Genomic DNA, 21208 nt, shown 5'->3' on the forward strand with positions numbered 1-21208 from the left:
CATGAATGACCACAACAATGTTGAGACAACAAGAAAAGGAAAATATAAATATTACCATTTCCAGCACTAGATTATGGGTGAAAAATGGAATATTGGGAATCAGTGGCTATAATCTAGTAATGATTTTTTTTCCCCGAGACCACTGCTATGCTCTGGCTTATGGTGGTACTGGAGATTGAAACTGGAACTTCTGCTGCATCAGACATGCAAGTCTTGTGCATAACTAACCATGATATTTTTCCAACCTATAATTTTTTTCTCAAGACTTTTTTGTTTTGTTTTTGACCTCCAGGATTATCGCTGGGGCTCAGTGCCGGCACTGTTGAATCCACTGCTCTTTGAGGCCATTTTTTTCCCATTGGATAGGACAGAGAAATTGAGAGGGGAGAGAAAGATATAGACACTTGCAGACCTACTTCATCTCTTATGAAGTGACCCCCTGTAGGTGGGGAGCCGGGAGCTCGAACCAGGATATTTGCACAGGTTTTTTAAGCTTCGGACTATGTGTGCTTAACTTGGTTTGCCACTGTCCAGTCCCCAGGGCAGGTGTTTCAAGTTCACAGTATTTGCCAGATGACAGCTGAATGGGGAGCCACAGACCAGCCATTCCGGGTAAATGGAGCACTCCCCATCAGCATCTTGGTTCCTACCTGAGGGTGGTAGAGCTATAATTTTAACACATCAACACAATGTGAAGTCATTGGATTTTTTATTTCAGCACAAATGTAGAGACATGGGAGCAGAGGGAAAAGGGTAGTCTGTTTCTGAACACTTAGGGTAGGAATATACTGCCGATAACCAAGCAGTGCTACACCTGGTTAGACCTGGGTTCAAGCTGCCAGTCCCCACCTGCAGGGGAAAAGCTTCACGAGTGAAGTAGAGTAGCAGGTGTGTGTCTCTCTCTCCCCACCCTCCTCAATTTCGCTGTCTTTATCCAATAATAAATAACATAAATTTGGGAGTCAAGCGGTAGCGCAGCGGGTTAAGCGCAAGCGGTGCCAAACTCAAGGACCAGTGTTAAGGATCCCGGTTCGAATCTGCGGCTCCCCAACTGCAGGGGAGTCGCTTCACAAGCAAGGAAGTAGGTCTGCAGGTGTCTTTCTCTCCCCCCCTCTCCATTTCTCTGTCCTATCCAACAGCAACAACATCAATAATAATACATAAAATAATAATATAATTACAACAATAAAACAAGAGCAACAAAAGGGAATAAATAATTTTTAAAAAGCAAGGGCAATAAAAGTGAAAATAATTTTTTAAAAAAATCTTTTAAAAAACTACATTTTTTTTTAAAACAAGGAATTGGGTAGGTGGGGGCTTCTTACTAGGATCTATTTGATTTTTCTTAATTTCTTTATTGGGGAATCAATGTTTTACATTCAACAGTAAATACAATAGTTCGTACATGCATAACACTTCCCAGTTTTCCACATAACAATACAACCCCCACTAGGTCCTCTATCATCCTTCCTGGATTTATATTCTACCCACCCACCCACCCGAGTCTTTTACTTTGGTGCAACAGGATCTTTTTTTTTTTTTTTAGAACTAATGGTTTATAGTAAACACAGTTGTTGGCACATGTATAAAATTTCCCCAGTTTTCTGCCAATCTTTCTCCTTCAGCCTAGGTCCACTACCACCACCATTGTGTACAAAGACCTGAGAACCTCCCCCTCCCCACACTTAGCTCCCCTTAGTCACCAGTCTTCTTTTTAAAAATATTTTATTTATTTATTCCCTTTTGTTGCCCTTGTTGTTTTATTGTTGTAGTTAATATTGTTGTTGTTGGATAGGACAGAGAGAAATGGAGAGAGGAGGGGAAGACAGAGAGGAGGAGAGAAAGACAGACACCTGCAGACCTGCTTCACCGCCTGTGAAGCGACTCCCCTGCAGGTGGGGAGCCGGGGTTCGAACCGGGATCCTTATGCCGGTCCTTGTGCTTTGCGCCACCTGCACTTAACCCGCTGCGCTACAGCCCGACTCCCACCAGTCTTTTTCTTTGGTGCAATACACCAGACCCAGTTTGATTTCACTTTGTGTTTCCCATGTCTGTTCTTATTTCTCTTTTTTTTTCAAAAGAATTTTTCCTTTTTTTTTTTTGTTTTCAGTCTTTATTACTGGATAGAGACAGAGAAATTGAGAGGGGACAGAGATAGAAATTGAAAGAAACAGAGAGGGAGTCGGGCGGTAGCGCAGCGGGTTAAGAGTGCCTGGCGCAAAGCGCAAGGACCTGGGTAAGGATCCCTGTTCGAGCCCCTGGCTCCCCACCTGCAGGGGAGTCGCTTCACAGGCGGTGAAGCAGGTCTGCAGGTGTCTATCTTTCTCTCCTCCTGTCTGTCTTCCCCTCCTCTCTCCATTTCTCTGTCCTATCCAACAATGATATCAATAACAATAACTACAACAATAAAACAAGGGCAACAAAAAGGAATAAATATAAAGTATTTAAATTAAATAAAATCCTAAAAAAAAAAAAAAGAAAGACACACCTGCAGCTCTACTTCACCACTCCCCCTGCAGGTGGGGACCAGGGGCATGAACCAAGGTCTTTGCGTACTGTAATCTGTTCTTATTTCTAAACTTGACCATGAATGAGATCATCCCAGATTCATCTTTCTCTCTCTGGCTTATCTTACTTAGCATGATTTTAAGATCTGTGTGTGAGAAGGTACTGATTCAATTCTGAGGTCTCATGCTCTGCTCCTTGGAATTGCATATGCCTGGAGTTTTGAGTTCATTCTCTTGTACCATGGGGGGGGGGAAATGGGATTAAGGGGCCAGATGATGGTGCACCTGATTAAACACTGACATTACAGTACACAAGGACCCAGATGTAAGCCCCTGGTCCTCACCTGCAGGGGGAAGCAGGTGAGTGATTGTTGTAAATTAACTTAAGAGGTTTGGCGGTTGGGGGCTGCTTGTGGCGGTGGGAAAAGATTCACAGCGGGCAGCTGGGAACCGATTTAAACAATACACGGTTTATTAGGGTGAAACAGGTAGAAGGCAAAATAAATGCTTATCATCAAGGGTTTAAGTGTATGCTAGGTCTATATAAAGTCTGAATATGGTTATCAAAGTTTAGTCCCATAAGATAAACAATTATCAGCTCTGGGAAGGGCTGCTCATGGCTGTAGAGGGGTCTAAAAGTTTACCGGCTTGCAGAGTCACACGTGTTCCGTTCCCAGGAGAAGTAGACATGGCGGATGGATGACTGGAGCACCACTGCGACATGCTCGTGACCAGGAGAAGAAGCTGCAGGCAAAAGGAACTAACTTCCGGCTGGCTGTCCTTTTAAGTCTGTTCAGCCTACCCACAATGCTTTGCACACCAGCACAGTCTGGATCCACCTACAGGCCACCGCGCGCCTGCGCAGATCACTGCCTCCACTGTCAGCCTTCCGTCACCAAGGCTGACGTCAGCACTGTGGCGGGGCTTCCGTCCATGGTCACCGGCATATTGTGTCACCACAAGTGATGGAACGGATTGCAGCTGTCTCTTTGTCTCTTTCCCTGTCTCCCCTTCCCTTGTCAGTTTCTGTCTCTATCCAATAATAAATGAATTAATCTAAAAATGTGATTAACCAATGTGACCCTACTAACCAAATAAGTTCATTACTATGGCTCAAGTAAACTACTCCAGACTGAGAAAGTTTAAAACAGGTGTACAGGGAGTCAGAGGGTTAAGAACACGTGGCGCAAGGACCCGCATAAGGATTCCAGTTCGAGCCCCTGTCTCCCCACCTGCAGGGGAGTCGCTTCACAGGCGGTGAAGCAGGTCTGCAGGTGTCTATCTTTCTCTCCCCCTCTCTGTCTTCCCCTCCTCTCTCCATGTCTCTCTGTCTTATCCAACAACGAATGACAATAACAATAATAACCACAGCAAGGCTGCAACAAGGGCAACAAAAGGGAAAATAAATAAAAATAAAATAAAATAGGGAGTCAATCCATGGGGCAGCAGGTTAAGCGTGCAGGTGGCACAAAGCACAAAGACCGGAGTAAGGATCCTGGTTAGAACCCCCGGCTCCCCACCTGCAGGGGAGACGTTTCACAGGCGGTGAAGCAGGTCTGCAGGTGTCTGTCTTTCTCTCCTCCTGTCTGTCTTCCCCTCCTCTCTCCATTTCTCTCTCTCCTACCCAACAACAACGACATCAATAATAACTACAACAAAAAAACAACAATGGCGGGAGTTGGCGGTAGCACAGCGGGTTAAGCGCCAGGACCAGCTCAAGGATCCCGGTTGGAGGCCCCGGGGTCCCCACCTACAGGGGAGTTGATTCTCAAGTGGTGAAGCAGGTCTGCAGGTGTCTCTCTTTCTCTCCCTCTCTCTGTCTTCCCCTCCTCTCTCCATTTTTCTCTGTCCTATCCAATAACGATATCAATAACAACTACAACAATTAAAAAAACAACAATATCAATAACAAACAACGATAAAAACAATATCAATAAAAATAACGATATCAATAACAACTACAACAATTTAAAAAAAGGGCAACAAAAGGGAAAATAAATTATATATATAACACAAGGGCAACAAAAGGGAATAAATAAACAAATATTTTTAAATAATAAATAATGAGATAACTCATTATGTCGGGTGTTTACCTTGCCGTGTGTGTGTGTGTGTGTGTGTGTGTGTGTGTGTGAAGTTTAAGCCCTGGCACCCCTCTGAGAGGTGACACAACCAGAGGAAACTCCAGCGCTGTTTTCCCCCCCTTTGTCTATCTGAACAAAATGAACCAAAAAAAAAAAAAAAAGGTCTTGGATCAGTAAAATCACATACACAACATCCAGGTTCCACCAAACAACAACATAAATATGGTTCATCCTCTGCTCATTCTGACCTGGTTCTGTATCTTCTCATGGGCTGTCTCCACAACCTCCCAGCTGCCTGCTCCTCTGAGGGGATGTGGGACCCCGTCACTGGGCAACCTCAATAATCTCCCCGCAGTACAGATCTCAAGTACACCTTGATGTCTCCAGGCAATAGGACAGAAAGTAATAGAAAACTCCATGGGACACATGGGACACACAGAAGGGGCTCCAGAACGGCAGGTCGGGCATCTTATCTTCATGGGTAGTATCACATCCTCTTCCCCTTCACCCTGTTTTGTTTTTTTTTTTCTGGGTATTTTTTCCCCCCCTGTGAAATAAAGAGAAGATATATGAAGGATGGTGTCATGACTCAAATGACTCCATTTGAGTTTTGTAAAAGGTGAAAACTCAGCGGTCAGACAATGGTGCACTGAGTTGAACGCACACGATACCAGGTGCAAGAACCCAGGTTCAAGCCCTTCCTCCCCACTTGCAAGAGGAATGCTTCATGAGTGCTGAAGCATTACTCCGGGAGTCTCTTTCTCTCTCTCTTTTTTTTTTTTGAGGTATATTATTCCTTTATTCACGATCATATAGCGATTTTTTTTATATGAAGTCATGAGTACACTAAGATGATGTCACTTTCAATATCCGCCACTCATATTCTCTGTCACATTTAATAATAATAGTAGTAATAATAATAATAATGAGAGAAAGGGAAAAAATGTCTACTGGAAGTAGTGGATTTCTCCTGCAGACACTAAACCCCAACAAAGACCCTGGTGGCAATGAAAAAAAATAATAATAAGGAAGAAGGGAAAAATATAAAAGAAGGAAATATCATCTCTTTGTTACTCTTCTCTACAGTAGTGGGTTTTCAGATATTTAGCCACTGAAGATTAGTCAGATGCCAAGATAAATAATTTAACCATGGGAGTCTGGCGGTAGCGCAGCGGGTTAAGCGCACGTGGCACAAAGCACAAGGAGCAATGTAAGGATCCCGGTTCGAGCCCCCGGCTCCCCACCAGCAGGGGCGTCGCTTCACAGGTGGTGAAGCAGGTCTGCAGGTGTCTGTCTTTCTCTCCTCCCCCCTTCTCTCCCCATCTTCTCTTGATTTCCCTCTGTCTTCTCCAACAACAATGACAGCAACAACAAGGGCAACAAAATGGAAAAAATGACCTCCAGGAGCAGTGGACTCATAGTGCAGGCACTGAGCCCCAGCTATAACCCTGGAGGCAGAAAGAGAGAAGGGGGGGGGAGAAAAAGGGGCAGGGTGGCGGTGCACCTGGTTGAGTGCATATGTTACAAGGTGCAAGGACCCAGGTTCAAGCCCCCAGTCCCCACCTGCAGGGGGGAAGTTTTGCAAGTGGTGAAGCAGTGTTGCATGGTGTCTCTCTGTATCTCTCCCTCCCCATTCCCACCTTCCTCTCTCTATTTATGGCTGTCTCTATCAAATGAATAAAGATAATTTTTTAAAAATTACAAAAAAAGAAAGAAAGAATCCCAAAACTCATAAGTTAATCGACATAGTTAAAATGTGCTCTAAATCATGTTGCAAAAGTAGTTTTACTCTATCTTTCAGATCATATAGCTTGGTCAGGATAACTGCATATACTTGTCACATTATAGATATATATTTTTTCCCTTTTGTTGTCCTTGTTTTATTGTTGTAGCTATTGTTGTTGTTATTGATGTCGTTGTTGGATTGGACAGAGAGAAATGGAGAGAGGAGGGGAAGACAGAGGGGGAGAGAAAGATAGACACCTGCAGACCTGCTTCACCACTTGTGAAGTGAATCTCCTGCAAGTGGGGAGCCAGGGGCTTGCAAAATGCCATATGCACTTAACCCTCCGCACTACCGCCTGGCTTCCTCTTGTGATGTTTTCAAACGTGAATTAGAAGGATTTACTTACTTGTTTTTGAAAGGAATATGCACAGGGCACTGAATTTGTGTGCAGTACCAAACATAGGGCTTCACAAATGCAATTCTTGTGGTCCAGGAGGTGGCGCAGTGACTAAGACATTGGACTATCAAGCATGAGGTCCTGAGTTCTATCCCTAGCAGCCCATGTACCAGAGTGATGTCTGGTTCTTTCTCTCTTTCTCCTCCTGTCTTTCTCATGAATAAATAAATAAAAGATTTTAAAAACAAATGCAACCTTCAGGCCACCTTTCTAGCCAAATAAAAGTAGACCACGATTGTGATTGGAATCAATTATTGTTGTTCCTGTATGAGATCTTAGTATCCAGACTCAGTTTCCTCAGTACCTAGAAAAATTTTCTTGATATAAAACAAATAGCTGAGTTACCATAAGTTTTATTATTATAAGTGATGTAATCATGATTAACAAGATTGTAAAACAATGGCATAATTTCCATACAGTTCCCACCACCAGAGTCCTGTGTCCCACCCCCTCCATTGGAAGCTTACCTATTTTTTATCCCTCTTTAATATGGAGCAAAATTCTTTTTTTTTTTTTTTTTAGTTTAATCATTTTATTGTGAGTGTATTTTAAAAATCATAAGCGGAACTTTTGTAATCCAAAGATGAACCATTTTACTCTCCAGAGCTTTCCAAAACTCGTCTTCCTTGCTACTTGTTAGACCTTTGAGACCTAGTATATAAACTGCTTCATTCTGAAAGTATAATTTTAGGCAACTATTATACACAAATTGATAAGGTTTTTCTGAACTCCACCAAATAAAAATAATGGTTTCTAGACAAGGACTAGTTATGAGGGAAGAAGTATCAAAAAAATATATATATATCATTGTTCATTTAAAAAAGAACAACCAGTGCTGTTTTCTGTCATGAAGAAGGGTATGCATATTTACTTCTGCAGACTTTGCTAATATTTTATTACTTATACAAGCCTGAACCTGCAGGATCTTTTATGCAATGTTACCACCAGGATTTAGAGTAAAAATCCTGGGTACTGACATGGCCCCAGATGTGCTGTTCCAAAGAGAAACAGGTTACTTTTGAAGAAAAGAGCTAGGTTGATAACTCTCCCTCAAATGCTCATTTAGAATAAGAAGTAGTTAATAGAAGTATTTTTAAAAATTAACTTCAGGTACTATCTAGTTAACTGCCCAGAAAATAAAACAAAGCAGAATGAAAGAAAGAAAGTTCTTCCCTTTTCAATAGAAACTTTCCAACTACACTTTTAAAAGTATGACTTTTTCAGTTTTGACTCTCTGATATTGATAGCTCTAATTAAATTATTTAAATACTTCCACCAGTAGTAAGAATTCTTTTCCAAATAATCTTCACAGTCCAGAACACAGACTTGCGTCACAATTTGGCTATGATGAAGAAATGAAAATGGACGGTTATATGAAAAAAGGGATTTTTACCATGTGAGCAACACAAAACTCCATCCCTCTGGAGGTCCTTCAAACTGACAGCGCTTCCTTTTAACAACATCTCATGTCTAAAAAATTAAAGTTTGGTCACCTAGTCACTCATGCACTAGGAAAGACTGAGCAAAAAATTATTCCCCAGCTCAAAATAGCTCAACAGTATTAATCACCTCACCTCTCCCCACAAAAACTGGGAAGTAGTTGAGGCTGAAGCATTTATATATGAAATTTCAGCTCCTAAAACACTGCTGCTATTTGCCCAGAGTTGCAGGTTTACATATTTCCTTCTCTAGTATTTGCCCCATTTATACATTTACACACACACACACACACTCACTTTTACACTTTCTCACTCACTTATTCTCAAGTAAGACACTTTTTTGTATTTATTGATAAATTATGAGGATCATGAACTGGATGTTTACAGGTTTTCACAGGTGCTTTGTAAACATCAAAGTCACTTGGGTCCTTTTCTCCAAAAGTCTGAGCGAAATTACGCAACCAGGGATCACTACTTTCCCAGACGCTGTTCACAAGATGCATATTGATGAAGGGCAGAGAAAAAGTCCTCATAGCTGATGTTTAGGTGGGAAGGCAAAGAGATAATCTCAGTCAATCTGATGTGCCATGGAAAAAAGCCTAATGTGCTGTCCACGGGACCAAACTTCAAGACCAAATCAGGATCAGGGAAACCATTTGTACTAAGTAAACTGTCTAACAAATCTACATCCAAATCTGTGGACCTCTTTTGCTGCTGGGCTACTAACTGGCAAAAGTCCCGAGCAGCTCTCACAATATCTGCTTTTCCATCTTCCGGAGACAGCACCTTGACTGCCGAGCGGCAATTTAAAACTTCATCATCTTTGTCATTACTGTTTGCAAACTCTGGTGAGTATTTGGAACAATCTAAGCCCAGAAGTTCCTGCTGCTGCTTTAAAATTTCATCCATCAACCTGGAATTATTTCTCTTAAAAATACCTTGGTGGTCTTAGACGCTAATGTAGGAGATGCCCACGGCCATACACCAAACCACGAGGCTGGCGATGTCCGAGAAGCTGGGCTCCGGCTCCTCCTCGGTGATCACCAGGCCCATGTGCAAAGGCAGCTTCTCCAGGGAACGGCCATCCGCGCGCCAGCGCAGCCGGGGGTGGGCGGCGGCCCGGCCGAGTCCGCCGCGCGGCTGCCGGTGGTGCCGGCGGTTCCTGCCCGCAGCCAGGGACTTGCGGAGCGTGAAGCCGAGGGGCGCTAGGACCGCGGCAGAGGCGGCGCTGCAGCAGCGCCTCCAGATCCAGTTCCAGGTGCCCAGCCGAACGCGGATCCAGGAGGTGAGCGTGCGGTGCAGACAGGGCAGAGCATGCAGCACCCGCCACACCAGCTCATACAGCCCCGTCATACTCCCGCGGCGCCCTCTACTCTTTCCCCCCACACCCGCGGCGCGCTGGCTTATTACACGGTCCTGCTGCCGGCGCGGGCCATAGCTGCACCTCCGCGTGGTCCCCGCGCCCGAACCCCTTTCTACTGCCAACATCTCACCTCGCCCGCGCCGCCATCTTCCTCCTGGAGCAAAATTCTTTTGTTAAAATTTATTTAATAATGAATGACAAGTCCATTGGATAAGAGGGGCACAATTCCCACCACTGGAGTTCTGTGACTTTTGTTTTTCTCTTTCTTTTTGCCTCCAGGGTTATTGCTGGAGCTTGGAGCCTGCATTATGAATCTATTGCTCCTAGAGGCCATTTTTCCCATTTTGTTGCCCTTGTTGTTACCCTTGTTGTTGTCGCTATTATTATTGCTATTGTCATAGCTATTGTTGTTGCTGGATAGGACAGAGAGAAATGGAGAGAGGAGGAGAGACAGAGGGGGGGAGAGAAAGATAGACACCTGCAGACCTGCTTCACCGCCTATGAAGGGACCCCCCTGCAGGTGGGGAGCCGGTCCTTGTGCTTCACACCACGTGCGCTTAACCTGCTGCGCTATCACCTGACCCCGTCTTTTTAAAATTTGTTATTACTTATTTATTTATTTACCCTTTTGTTGCCCTTGTTTTTTATTGTTGTTGTGGTTATTTGCTAGATAATATCTCCTGTTGAAGAACTGTATTTTGTGCCTCAGGATAATTCAATTTTCAGCTTTAAAAAAATGATTTACTCCACACCTGCAGAGGGAAAGCTTCACAAGTGGTGAAGCAAGGTTGCAGGTGTTGTGCCCAGAAGTTCGAGTCCCGATCTCACACAAGGAAGACCAGAATCACAAGTAATAGCAAGAGCCTTTATTAGCAAGCTTAAGCTTGGACCACCGACACCTTTCTACACAAGGGGAGAGTCCGCCCGGTCTACCCTGCAACATTCTTGCTCTCCACTTTTTTAAAATTAATTATTTAAGAAAGGAGACAATTCCCAATCCATACCAAATAATATTGCATCCGCCGATCACAACCTAACCAACGCAACGATTGCCCCCTCAACATGCTTCACCTCAGACTGTGTCCAGAGACTTCACGTGTGGAATGACAACCCTTCAGCTTCATTACTCGGGTGAGACCTTTCCTTTTATAGTACACTCTAATTTCATCTCAGGTAGTTCACTTTCTAACAAAGTCCCATAACCTAGACATACACCAGTTTCTGTGAGAGAGAGCATATGTGCACACGTATCCATAAACTACTGCAAAATATATACCTGAAAGCAGAAGTACACTGGAGTTTGCAGTGAGTACCTCCCTAACACTTCCTCTCTACTATTCCAAGCTTTGGGTCCATGATTGCTCAACAATTTGTTTGGCATCATATGTTAACTCTCTTTTTAATCACCAGGTTCCAGATGCCACCAGGATGCTGGCCAGGCTTCCCTGGATTGAAGACCCCACCAATGTGTCCTGGAGCTCAGCTTCCCCAGAGACACACCTTACTAGGGAAAGAGAGAGGCAGACTGGGAGTATGGACCGACCAGTCAACGCCCATGTTCAGTGGGGAAGCAATTATAGAAGCCAGACCTTCTACCTTCTGCAACCCTCAATGACCCTGGGTCCATGCTCCCAGAGGGCTAGAGAATGGGAAAGCTATCATGGGAGGGGGTGGGTTATGGAGATTGGGTGGTGGGAATTGTGTGGAGTTGTACCCCTCCTACCTTATGGTTTTGTTCATTAATCCTTTCTTAAATAACAAATTTAAAAAAAAAAGAAAGGAGACATTAATAAAAATCATAGGATGGGGGGGTTACAACTCCACACAATTCCCGCTACCCAATCTCCATATCCCATCCCCTCCCCAATAGCTTTCCCATTCTCTATCCCTCTGGGAGTATGAACCCAGGGTTGTTGTGGGTTGCAGAAGGTGGAAAGGTCTGACTTCTGTAATTGCTTCCCCACTAAACATGGGCGTTGACTGGTCGGTCCATACTCCCAGTCTGCCTCTCTCTTTCCCTAGTAGGGTGAGTTTCTGGGGAAGTGGAGCTCCAGGACGCATTGGTGGGGTCTTCTGTCCAGGGAAGCCTGGCTGGCATCCTGATGGCATCTGGAACCCGGTGGCTGAAAAGAGAGTTAACATACAAAGCCAAACAAATTGTTGAGCAATCATGGACCCAAAGGTTGGAATAGTGGAGATGAAGTGTTGGGGGGTACTCACTGCAAACTCTAGTGTACTTCTGCTTTCAGGTATATATTTGCACTAGTTTATGGATACCTGTGAACATATGCTCTATCTCCTGGAACCTGGTCTATAACTGTAAGTCTATATTTAGGTTTGAGTCAATAAATGCCTTCCTAAATAACTTTAATGAGTGAATCTTATAAATATGAATCTGATGCTGTAAGATTTTTTTCTTCTGAACCACAAATTTCATATTATTTCTACTGAAGCAGCAAGCGAGGCCAGAGAACCAAATATTTGGGAATAGGAGAAAGTTGTTTTTTTTTTTTTTTTTTTTTGCCTTCAGGGTTATTGCTGGGGCTCAGGGTTATTGCTTCAGGGTTATTGCATGGGCCTGCACCATGAATCCACTGCTCCTGGAGGCCATTTTTTCCCCCTTTTGTTGCCCTTGTTGTTGTAACTTTGTTGTGGTTATTTTTTAAAATATTTATTCTATTTATTCCCTTTTGTTGCCCTTGTTGTTTTGTTGTTGTAGTTATTATTGTTGTCATCGTTGTTGGATAGGGCAGAGAGAAATGAAGAGCAGAGGGGAAGACGGAGAGGGGGATAGAAAGACAGACACCTGCAGACCTGCTTCACCGCCTGTGAAGCGACTCCCCTGCAGGTGGGGAGCCGGGCTCGAACCGGGATCCTTAAGCCGGTCCTTGTGCTTTTGCACCATGTGCGCTTCTTCTTCTTCTAGCGTTTGCCCTTCTTCCATAGCCAGTCAACAGCGTCAGGTTGAGCCTGATGTCAAGTTTCGAGACCTCCTTTGAATCTGGAGAGGTGGCAGTCGTTGACTATGTGGGTCATAGTCTGTCTAGAGCCGCAGGGGCAGTTCGGGTCGTCTCTGGCTCCCCAGCGATGGAACATAGCGGCGCACCGGCCATGGCCTGTTCGATAGCGATTGAGGAGGACCCGATCATAAAGTGCTAGGTCAAAGCCGGGTTGACGCTCGCAGGGGTCTGTGATGAGGTGTTTGTTCTTTACCTCAGCTGACTGCCAACTCTGTTTCCAAGAGACTGGAACAGAGAAGTTCAGTGTAGGCGTAGGGGACCAGATTGGGTGACGAGATGTCAAGCGTTGGACAGGGTGGGCGAAGATATCCGCGTATATTGGCAGGTCCGGTTGGGTGTAGACGTGGGAAATGAACTTAGATGATGCCGCATCCCGACGAATATCTGGCGGGGCGATGTTGCTAAGAACTGGCAGCCACTGAACCGGGGTGCACCGGGGTGGAACGGACGGTTCCAGAAATTATCCTCATGTGCGCTTAACCCACTGAGCTACTGCCGGACTCCCGTTGTGGTTATTATTGTTGTTGATGATGTCGTTCGTTGTTGGATAGTACAGAGAGTAATGGAGAGAGGAGGAGGAGACAGAGAGGGGGAGTGAAAGATAGACATCTGCAGACCTGCTTTACAGCCCGTGAAGTGACTCCCCTGCAGGTGGGGAGCCAGGGCTCCAACAGGGGTCCTTATGCCAGTCCTTGTGCTTTGCGCCACGTGAGCTTAACCCGCTGTGCTACCGCCTGACCCCCAAAGAGATACTATTTACACCGGAGGCGTTGGTGTTGCATCTCTCCAAGAAGAGCCCCCAGCCCCCAGCCTTTGTTCTCTAGGGTATTTATACCTATAGGACAGGTCTCTAAGTTACTGGGCTTGATTTCATTAGTGCTTAGCAAGCAGGAAGTACAGAAATAGATTACTAGCTGTTGGTCCTTACACATCTTTGCGTACCTTCCTGTATAAGGCAGTAGCGTTCCCTTTGTCCAGATTTAGCCTGGCCTTCTTTTAACTATTTCACTACTTTGCAAAAGATATGGGAAGAAGTCTTACTGTAATTTAGATACATTGATTATTTGGTAACAAGAGTGTATGTGGTACATCAAAATCAAATCACAATGAATAAAAGCCCTGGAAATTATACCAGAAACTCTACAATTTTTTAACTTCTTTTTTAATTTTTTAATTATTTTAATTTATTTATTATTGGATAGAGACAAAGAGAAATTGAGAAGGGAAGAGGAGATAGAAGAAAAAAAACAGAAAGACACCTGCAGCCCTGCTTTACCACTTGTGAAGCTTTTCCCCTGTATGTGGGGATCAGGGGCTTGAACCTGGGTCCTTGTGCACTATAATGTGTGTGCTTACCCAGGTACACTGCCACCTGGCCCGCTGTTAACTTCTTTATTGGGGGATTAATGGTTTATAGTAGACAGCAAAATACAATCGTTTGTACGTGTGTAACATTTGTCAGTTTTCCACATAACAATATAACCCCCACTAGGTCCTCCTCTACCATCATGTTCCAGGACCTGAACCCTCCCCCCACCACCCCAGATTCTTTTCTTTTGGTTTTAATACACCAACTCCAATCTAAGTTCTACTTAGCGTTTTCCCTTGCGCTCTTGTGTTTTCAACTTCTGTCTGTGAGTGAGATCATCCCGTATACATATGTCTTTTTGAGATACTCTACAATCTATAGAAGAAAACATCAGTGAAACATTGCAGGATCTTCACATCAAAGATGTATCTGGAGACACAACTCCATGGGCATGGGAAGGGAAAACAAGAATCAAAATGAATGGCACTACATCAAGCTAAAAAGCTTCTACACATCGGGAGTCAGGCAGTAGTGCAGTAGGTTAAGCGCACTTGGCGCAAAGCGCAAGGACGGGTTAGGATTCCGGTTAGAGTCCTCGCCCCCCCACCTGCAGCGGAGTGCCTTTACAGGCGGTGAAGCAGGTCTGCAGGTTTCTCTCTTCCTTTCTATCTCTCAATTTCTCTCTCTCTCTCTCTATCCAACAACAAATAATTTTTTTTTTTTTTAAAAAAAAAGCTCCTACACATCAAAAGCAAACTACCTAAGTAGAACCGGGCAACCCAGTAAAGGGGAGGATGATAATTTCATATCACATATCTGACAAGCAACTGATACCAAATATCTGTAAAGATTTGCTACAGTTCAGCAAAAGAAAGACAAAAAAATAGAAAACTGGGCCAAAGAACTAAATAGACAGGTTTTTTTTTTTTTTTTGGAGGGAGAGGTACACATGACCCACAGACATATAAAGAAATTCTTCACTTCTCTTATTACTAGAGAAATGCAAATTAAGACTACACTGAGATTCCGTCTCACACCTGTGACAGTGGTTTCCATTGACAAAACAGGAAGTAACAGATGTTGGTGAGGTTGTAGAGAAAAAGGGACTCTGCTACACCCACCGCTGGCATGAATGTAAAATGGTGCAGCCCCTTTGGAAGAGTGTTATGAAGAGTCTTTAAACAAATACAGATGGAATCACCTTATGATCCAACAATACCACTCTCTTAGATATTTATTCAAAGGACAGGCAAACATGAAGGGATGTATGCACTTCTGTGTTCAGAGCTGCATTATTCACAATAGCCAAAAAGTGGAAGCAGCCTAAATGCCCATCCACAGTGTTGGGATATTGTACAGATGTGGTTGAGTCAGGCAGGACCCAAAAACTACCATATTTCCATGCGAGTATTATTATTTACATATCAATCTTCTGCCTTGTTTTAAAGTGACTCCTCTGCCACCACTGTTATTCCCTCAGGGTATTGCTACAGTTACTAGGACGCTTCTACCTTCCCAGCATGCCCTTTGTCTCTCTCCACCCCCTTTTCCCATTCCTGTGAGAGCTGAAACCTTATTCCCAGAGTGCCTTGTTTCCTAACCAATCCCATCCCGACTTGCCACTTCCGGCGTTTATCCTATAAAGCCCGATGCTATTCCAGGTTAGTCCTCTTTGCCCTTTACACTTTGGCAACCTGATGCAGAGAAGGGTTGCTCCACATAACAGGAGGCAGCCATTTTGCTAGCTCCACGTAGCAGGAACCACTGTATGCTCACCTAACTCTGAGGTGCCCGAGTGAATAAAGATTTGTGTTCCCTCTTCACTCCAGTCTCTTCTCTCTCCCCTATGGCGCAGCCCGACAACACAGATGACAGGCTAAAGAACTCATGGGGTGTACATTCCATGGAATACTACTCTGTAGTCGAAAGAGATGATATTGTGTCCTTTGAGAGAAAGTGATTGGAACTACAAAATGACTCCATCCAAAAGTGGGGAAAAGATATGAACAGAATATTCAACAAAGAAGAGATCCAAAAGGCCTACAGATGTATGGAAAAATGTTTCAAGTCACTAATTGTCCAAGAAATACAAACAAAGACAGCAATGAGATACCACTTCACCACCCTGTGAGAACATCATACATCAGATAATATATTAACAACAGATGCTGGAGACGTCATGGGTTCAAAGGAACTCTCCTGCACTGCTGGTGGGAATGTCAATTGGTCCAACTCCTGTGGAGAACAGTCTGGAGAACCCTCACAAGGCTAGAAGTAGACCTATCCTATTACCCTATAATTCCTCTCCTGGGGCTATGGGCTAGCCTGAGGGTGTTTCTTCCCGGGCACGTGTTCTCTGGGTTGGAGAGAACTTGGCTGGAGCCAACCCAGACTGCTGCTTATTCAGCAACTTGGAGAGGAACCAGGAACTCTTGTGGCTGAGTGGGAACACAATGCAACTCTCCTTTATTGATCAGATACAACACCTTTTATATATCTCTTTAACCAGAAGTGGCAAATGGGGAAAGGAAATGGCTAGGAAGGGGGCGGAGCAAAAAAAGAGCAAGAACATAGAAAGCTTCCATAGCAGCTGTTGTGAAGGTTCTAATCAATGGGATTAAACCAATACCCTGCAGGCAGGGCGGGTCTCAGGCAAAACAGTGATTATGTAGATAGACCACAGCATCAAGCAATGCAGAGGACTTGGCATAATGACCAACAGCTATATCCCAAGATGTCAAACACACCTATCTAAAAAGATCAGTGTATACCTATGTTCATAGCAGCACAATTTGTATTAGCCAAAACCTAAAAGCAACTCAGATATCCAACAGAGGAATGGCTGAGTAAGTTGTGGTGTATATACACAAGGGAACACTACTCAGCTATTAAAAATGGTGACTTCGCCTTCTTCATTTCATCTTGAATGGAGCTTAAAGCAATCATGTTAAGTGAGATAAGCCAGAAACAAAAGGATGAATATGGGATAATCCCACTCACAGCTAGAAGTTGAAAAATAAGAACAAAAGGGAAAAACACAAAGCAGAACTTGGACTAGAGTTGCTGCATGACATCAAAGTAAAAGACTCTTGGGTGGTGGTGGGGTGGAATTTCAGGTCCTGGAACATGATATCAGAGGAGGACCTAGAGGGAAGAGGGGATTAGATTGTTGAGTAGAAAACTGAGAAATGTCACACATGCATAAACTACTATATTTTACTGTGGACTGTAAACTATTAATTCCACCCCCAATAATGAAAAAAAAATCTGTGTATGCCTATTCTAGAGGCAGAACTTGTAATACTCAAAATCTAGATGTAACCTAGGTGTCCAACAGCAAATAAGTGACTGAGTAAGTTTGGGTATATATACAAAATGGAACACTAGGGAGTCGGGCGGTAGTATAGCAGGTTAAACGTAGGTGGCTTTGGCAAAGCACGAGGACCCGCATAAGGATCCTGGTTCAAGCCTCCGGGTCCCCACCTGTAGGGGAGTCGCTTCACAGGCGGTGAAGCAGGTCTGCAGGTGTCTGTCTTTCTCTCCTCCTCTCTGTCTTCCCCTCCTCCCTCCATTTCTCTCTGTCCTATCCAACAGCATCAATAACAACAACAATAGCTATAACAATAAAGCAGCAAGGGCAACAAAAGGGAATAAATAAATATATTTTAAAAATGGAACGCTACTCAGCTATTAAAAATGGTGACTTCGCCTTCTTCATTTCATCTTGGATTGAGCTTGAAGCAATCATGTTAAAGGAGATAAGCCAGCAACAAAAGGATAAATATGGGATGATCCCACTCACAGCTAGAAGTTGAAAAATAAGAACAGAAGGGAAAACACAAAGCAGATTTTGGAATAGAGTTGGTGCATGACACCAAAGTAAAAGATTTTGGGTGAAGGGGTTGAGGTTCAGGTCCTGGTGCACAATGGTGCTGGAGGATCTAGGTGAGGGTTTGAATGTGTTTCCGAAAAGTGAGCAATTTTACACAAGTACCAACAACTGTATTTACTGTTTACTATGAACCATTAGTCCCCCCAATAAAAAATTTATAAAAAGTTATGAGGTGTATATTCTTTTTGTTTAAATATTTATTTTTCCCTTTTGTTGCCCTTGTTTTTTATTGTTGTCTTTGTTGTTGGATAGGACAGAGAGAAATTGAGGGGGGAGGATGACAGAGAGAGGCAGAGAAAGACAGACACCTGCAGACCTGCTTCACTGCCTGTGAAGAGACTCCCCTGCAGGTGGGGAGCCCAGGGCTCAAACCAGAATCCTTAACCAGTCCTTGGGCTTGCTCTACGTGTGCTTAACCTGCTGCATTTCCCCCTTTCATATTGGTTAAACAGTGATTTGTAAGACTATATGTTAATAGAAGAGTATATTAATACCATTTCCACCACCAAAGGTCTGTGTCCCTCCCCTGACTTCATCCCCCTCTCTCTCTCACACACACAATGAAGTTGAAAATATACCCTCACCCTCCATGCAGAGTTTTTTTACTTTGGTGCAATACTCAAAAGAAGTTCTTTTTGGGAATCGGACGGTAGTGCAGCAGATTAAGCGCACATGGCACAAAGCTCAAGGACCGGCTTAAGGATCCCAGTTCGAGCCCCTGGCTCCCCACCTGCAGGAGAGTCACTTCACAGGCAATGAAGCAGGTCTGCAGGTGTCTTTCTTTCTCTCCCCCTGTCTGTCTTGCCCTCCTATCTCCATTTCTCTTTGTCCTAACACTGACGACATCAATAACTACAACAATAATAACAACAACAACAATAAAAAAAAAAGGGCAACAAAAGGGAAAATAAATAAATACATAAAAAGAAAAACAATTTAAAAAGAAATCTTTAAAGCTCCAATCAATTTGTAAATGTTATTTATTATAAGAAGAGGAGAGAAGAGGAGGAGAAGGAGGAGGAGAGAGATTGTACACTGCTTAACTGTGATATAAGATGGCGTCAGGGACTTAACCTGCACTGTCTGGAACCACAGTCATACAAGTCAGTTAAATCCTTAATACAACTGACTATTTACAGCTGTCAGCATCAATTTTTTCAAAGCCCCTTTGAGGTCTTTATTCCTCAGACTGTAGATAAAAGGGTTCAACATAGGTGTGACCATGGCATACATCACAGAAGCGGCTGCATGAGCGTTTGAACTGTGGCTACCACTAGAGCTGAGATACACTCCTAGCGTTGTACCATAGAACAAGGAGACCACCGAGAGGTGAGATGCACAGGTAGAAAACGCTTTATACTTCCCCTGAGCTGAGGAGATTCCACGGACGGCGAGAACTATCTGAGAGTAGGAATAAAGGATGCCCACCAGAGGACCACCGGCCAGCAGAAAGGTTACAAAATACATCACTGTGTCATAAACGTAGGTGTCAGAGCAGGCCAGTCGGATCACTTGATAAAGTTCACAGAAGAAGTGGGGGATTTCCAGATCCATACAGAATGACAGATGGGAGACGGTCATGCCATGCGACAAAGAATGCAGAGCACTTAGGATCCAGGATATCAGAGCCAGCAGCCCACAGAGATGGGGGTTCATGATACCCATATAGGATAAGGGATGGCAGATAGCTACAAAACGGTCATAGGCCATAACCGTAAGGAGGAAATCAGCCACTCCTGCAAAAAACAAAGCGAAACTCATCTGGGCGATGCAGCCTTCAAAGGTTATGACTTCGCTCTGCACCTGGATATTCAGTAGCATCTTGGGGACGGTGGTGGAGGTGAAACCAATGTCTGCGAAGGACAGGTTGGTGAGGAAGAAGTACATGGGGGTGTGCAGATGGGAGTCAAAGATGGTGGCCAGGATGAGGAGCGAATTTCCCAACACAGTGATCGCATACATGGTGAGGAAAAGCCCGAATATAAAGAGTTGCAGTTCTGGTTTCTTGGATAATCCCAGGAGAAGAAATTCAGAAATCTGTGTGTTATTTTCTGCCTTCATGTTGTGGCTGCAATAACTAACAAATAATAATTTTAAAAAATAGCATGTAACGTACTTGATAAGATATAGCTACATATAAATAATGTCAAATATATATATAAATAATACATATATTATTTATATATAAATAATGTCAAATTATAAATAAGGACGTAAATTATGGTAAGGTCATGTATGATACAGCAAATACTTTTTTTTTTCCTTTGCCTCGGCTCAGTGCCTGCACCACGAATCCACTGCTCCTGGAGGCCATTTTTTCCCTTTTGTTACCCTGGTTGTTTTACCATTGTTATTATTAACCATTGTTATGGTTATTATTATCATTGTCATTGATGTCGTTGTTGTTGGAAAAGACAGAGAGAAATGGAGAGGGAAGACAGAGAAATGGAAGATAGAGAGGAGGAGAGAAAGACAGACACCTGCAGATCTGCTTCACTGCCTGTGAAGCGACTCCCCTGCTGGTGGGGAGCTGGGGGTTCTAACGGGGATCCTTCTGCCTGTCCTTGCACTTTGCGCAATGTGCGCTTAACCTGCTGCGCTACCGCCCGACCCCCACCCCCAATACAGCAAATCCTAACTATGGGATTTTCAAAGTTAATCCAATTGCCAAATAATTTGTTTATAGCAATAACCATCTATTGCCTTTGTAAACCCTAAGACAGCAGGAACCTCCTGCTTCCTCTATAAAGCCCATATTTCCCCCAGTCCTGGAACCTCTACGGTGGGGCTCACTTTCCTGCAAGCTTATCTTTTTTTATTTCTTTATTGGGGGAATCAATGTTTTACATTCGACAGTTTGCTTATCTTAATTTATACCAACTGATAGTGCACCTGTTTATCTCACAACACAATCAATGCACCAAGTACCACCTCAGTATGCTTCACTTCAGACTGTGTCCAGAGACGTCAGACATAGATCATCAACCCTTCAGCCTCATTACTCGGCTACCAGGTTCCAGATGCTAGCATGATGCCAACCAGACTTCCTTGGGCAGATGACCCCACCAGTACATACTGGAGGCCCGTTTCCCCAGAGCCCTGCCCCACTACGGAAAGAGAGAGGCAGACTGGGAGTATGGATCGACCAGTCAACGCCCATGTTCAACGGGGAAGCAATTACAGAAGCCAGACCTTCCACCTTCTGCACCCCATAATGACCCTGAGTTCACACTCCCAGAGGGATAAAGAATAGGAAAGCTATCAGGGGAGGTGATGGGATATGGAGTTCTGGTGGTGGGATTTGTGTGGAATTGTATCCTTCTTATCCTATGGTTTTGTCAGTGTTTCCATTTTATAAATAAAAATTAAAAAAAAACCTGCGTGGCTATTTTTGTCACAAAGCTGCTTTAC

At 43.8% G+C, this 21208-nt stretch overlaps 2 protein-coding genes across 2 annotated transcripts; both read right to left on the reverse strand.

The window, feature by feature from the left end:
- Positions 1-9133: 9133 nt before the first annotated feature.
- Positions 9134-9701, reverse strand: LOC132535666 (dehydrodolichyl diphosphate synthase complex subunit NUS1-like). Its single transcript, XM_060182438.1, has one exon. It carries the CDS (start codon positions 9699-9701, stop codon positions 9162-9164), a length of 540 nt encoding a protein of 179 aa, XP_060038421.1. The 3' UTR covers positions 9134-9161.
- A 9058-nt stretch (positions 9702-18759) lies between these two features.
- Positions 18760-19862, reverse strand: LOC103123668 (olfactory receptor 7A10-like). Its single transcript, XM_007534327.2, has one exon. It carries the CDS (start codon positions 19856-19858, stop codon positions 18914-18916), a length of 945 nt encoding a protein of 314 aa, XP_007534389.1. The 5' UTR covers positions 19859-19862; the 3' UTR covers positions 18760-18913.
- Between the last annotated feature and the right edge of the window lie 1346 nt (positions 19863-21208).

This window comes from Erinaceus europaeus, chromosome 23 (assembly GCF_950295315.1).
Source record: "Erinaceus europaeus chromosome 23, mEriEur2.1, whole genome shotgun sequence".
In the NCBI taxonomy this organism is placed as follows: domain Eukaryota; kingdom Metazoa; phylum Chordata; class Mammalia; order Eulipotyphla; family Erinaceidae; genus Erinaceus; species Erinaceus europaeus.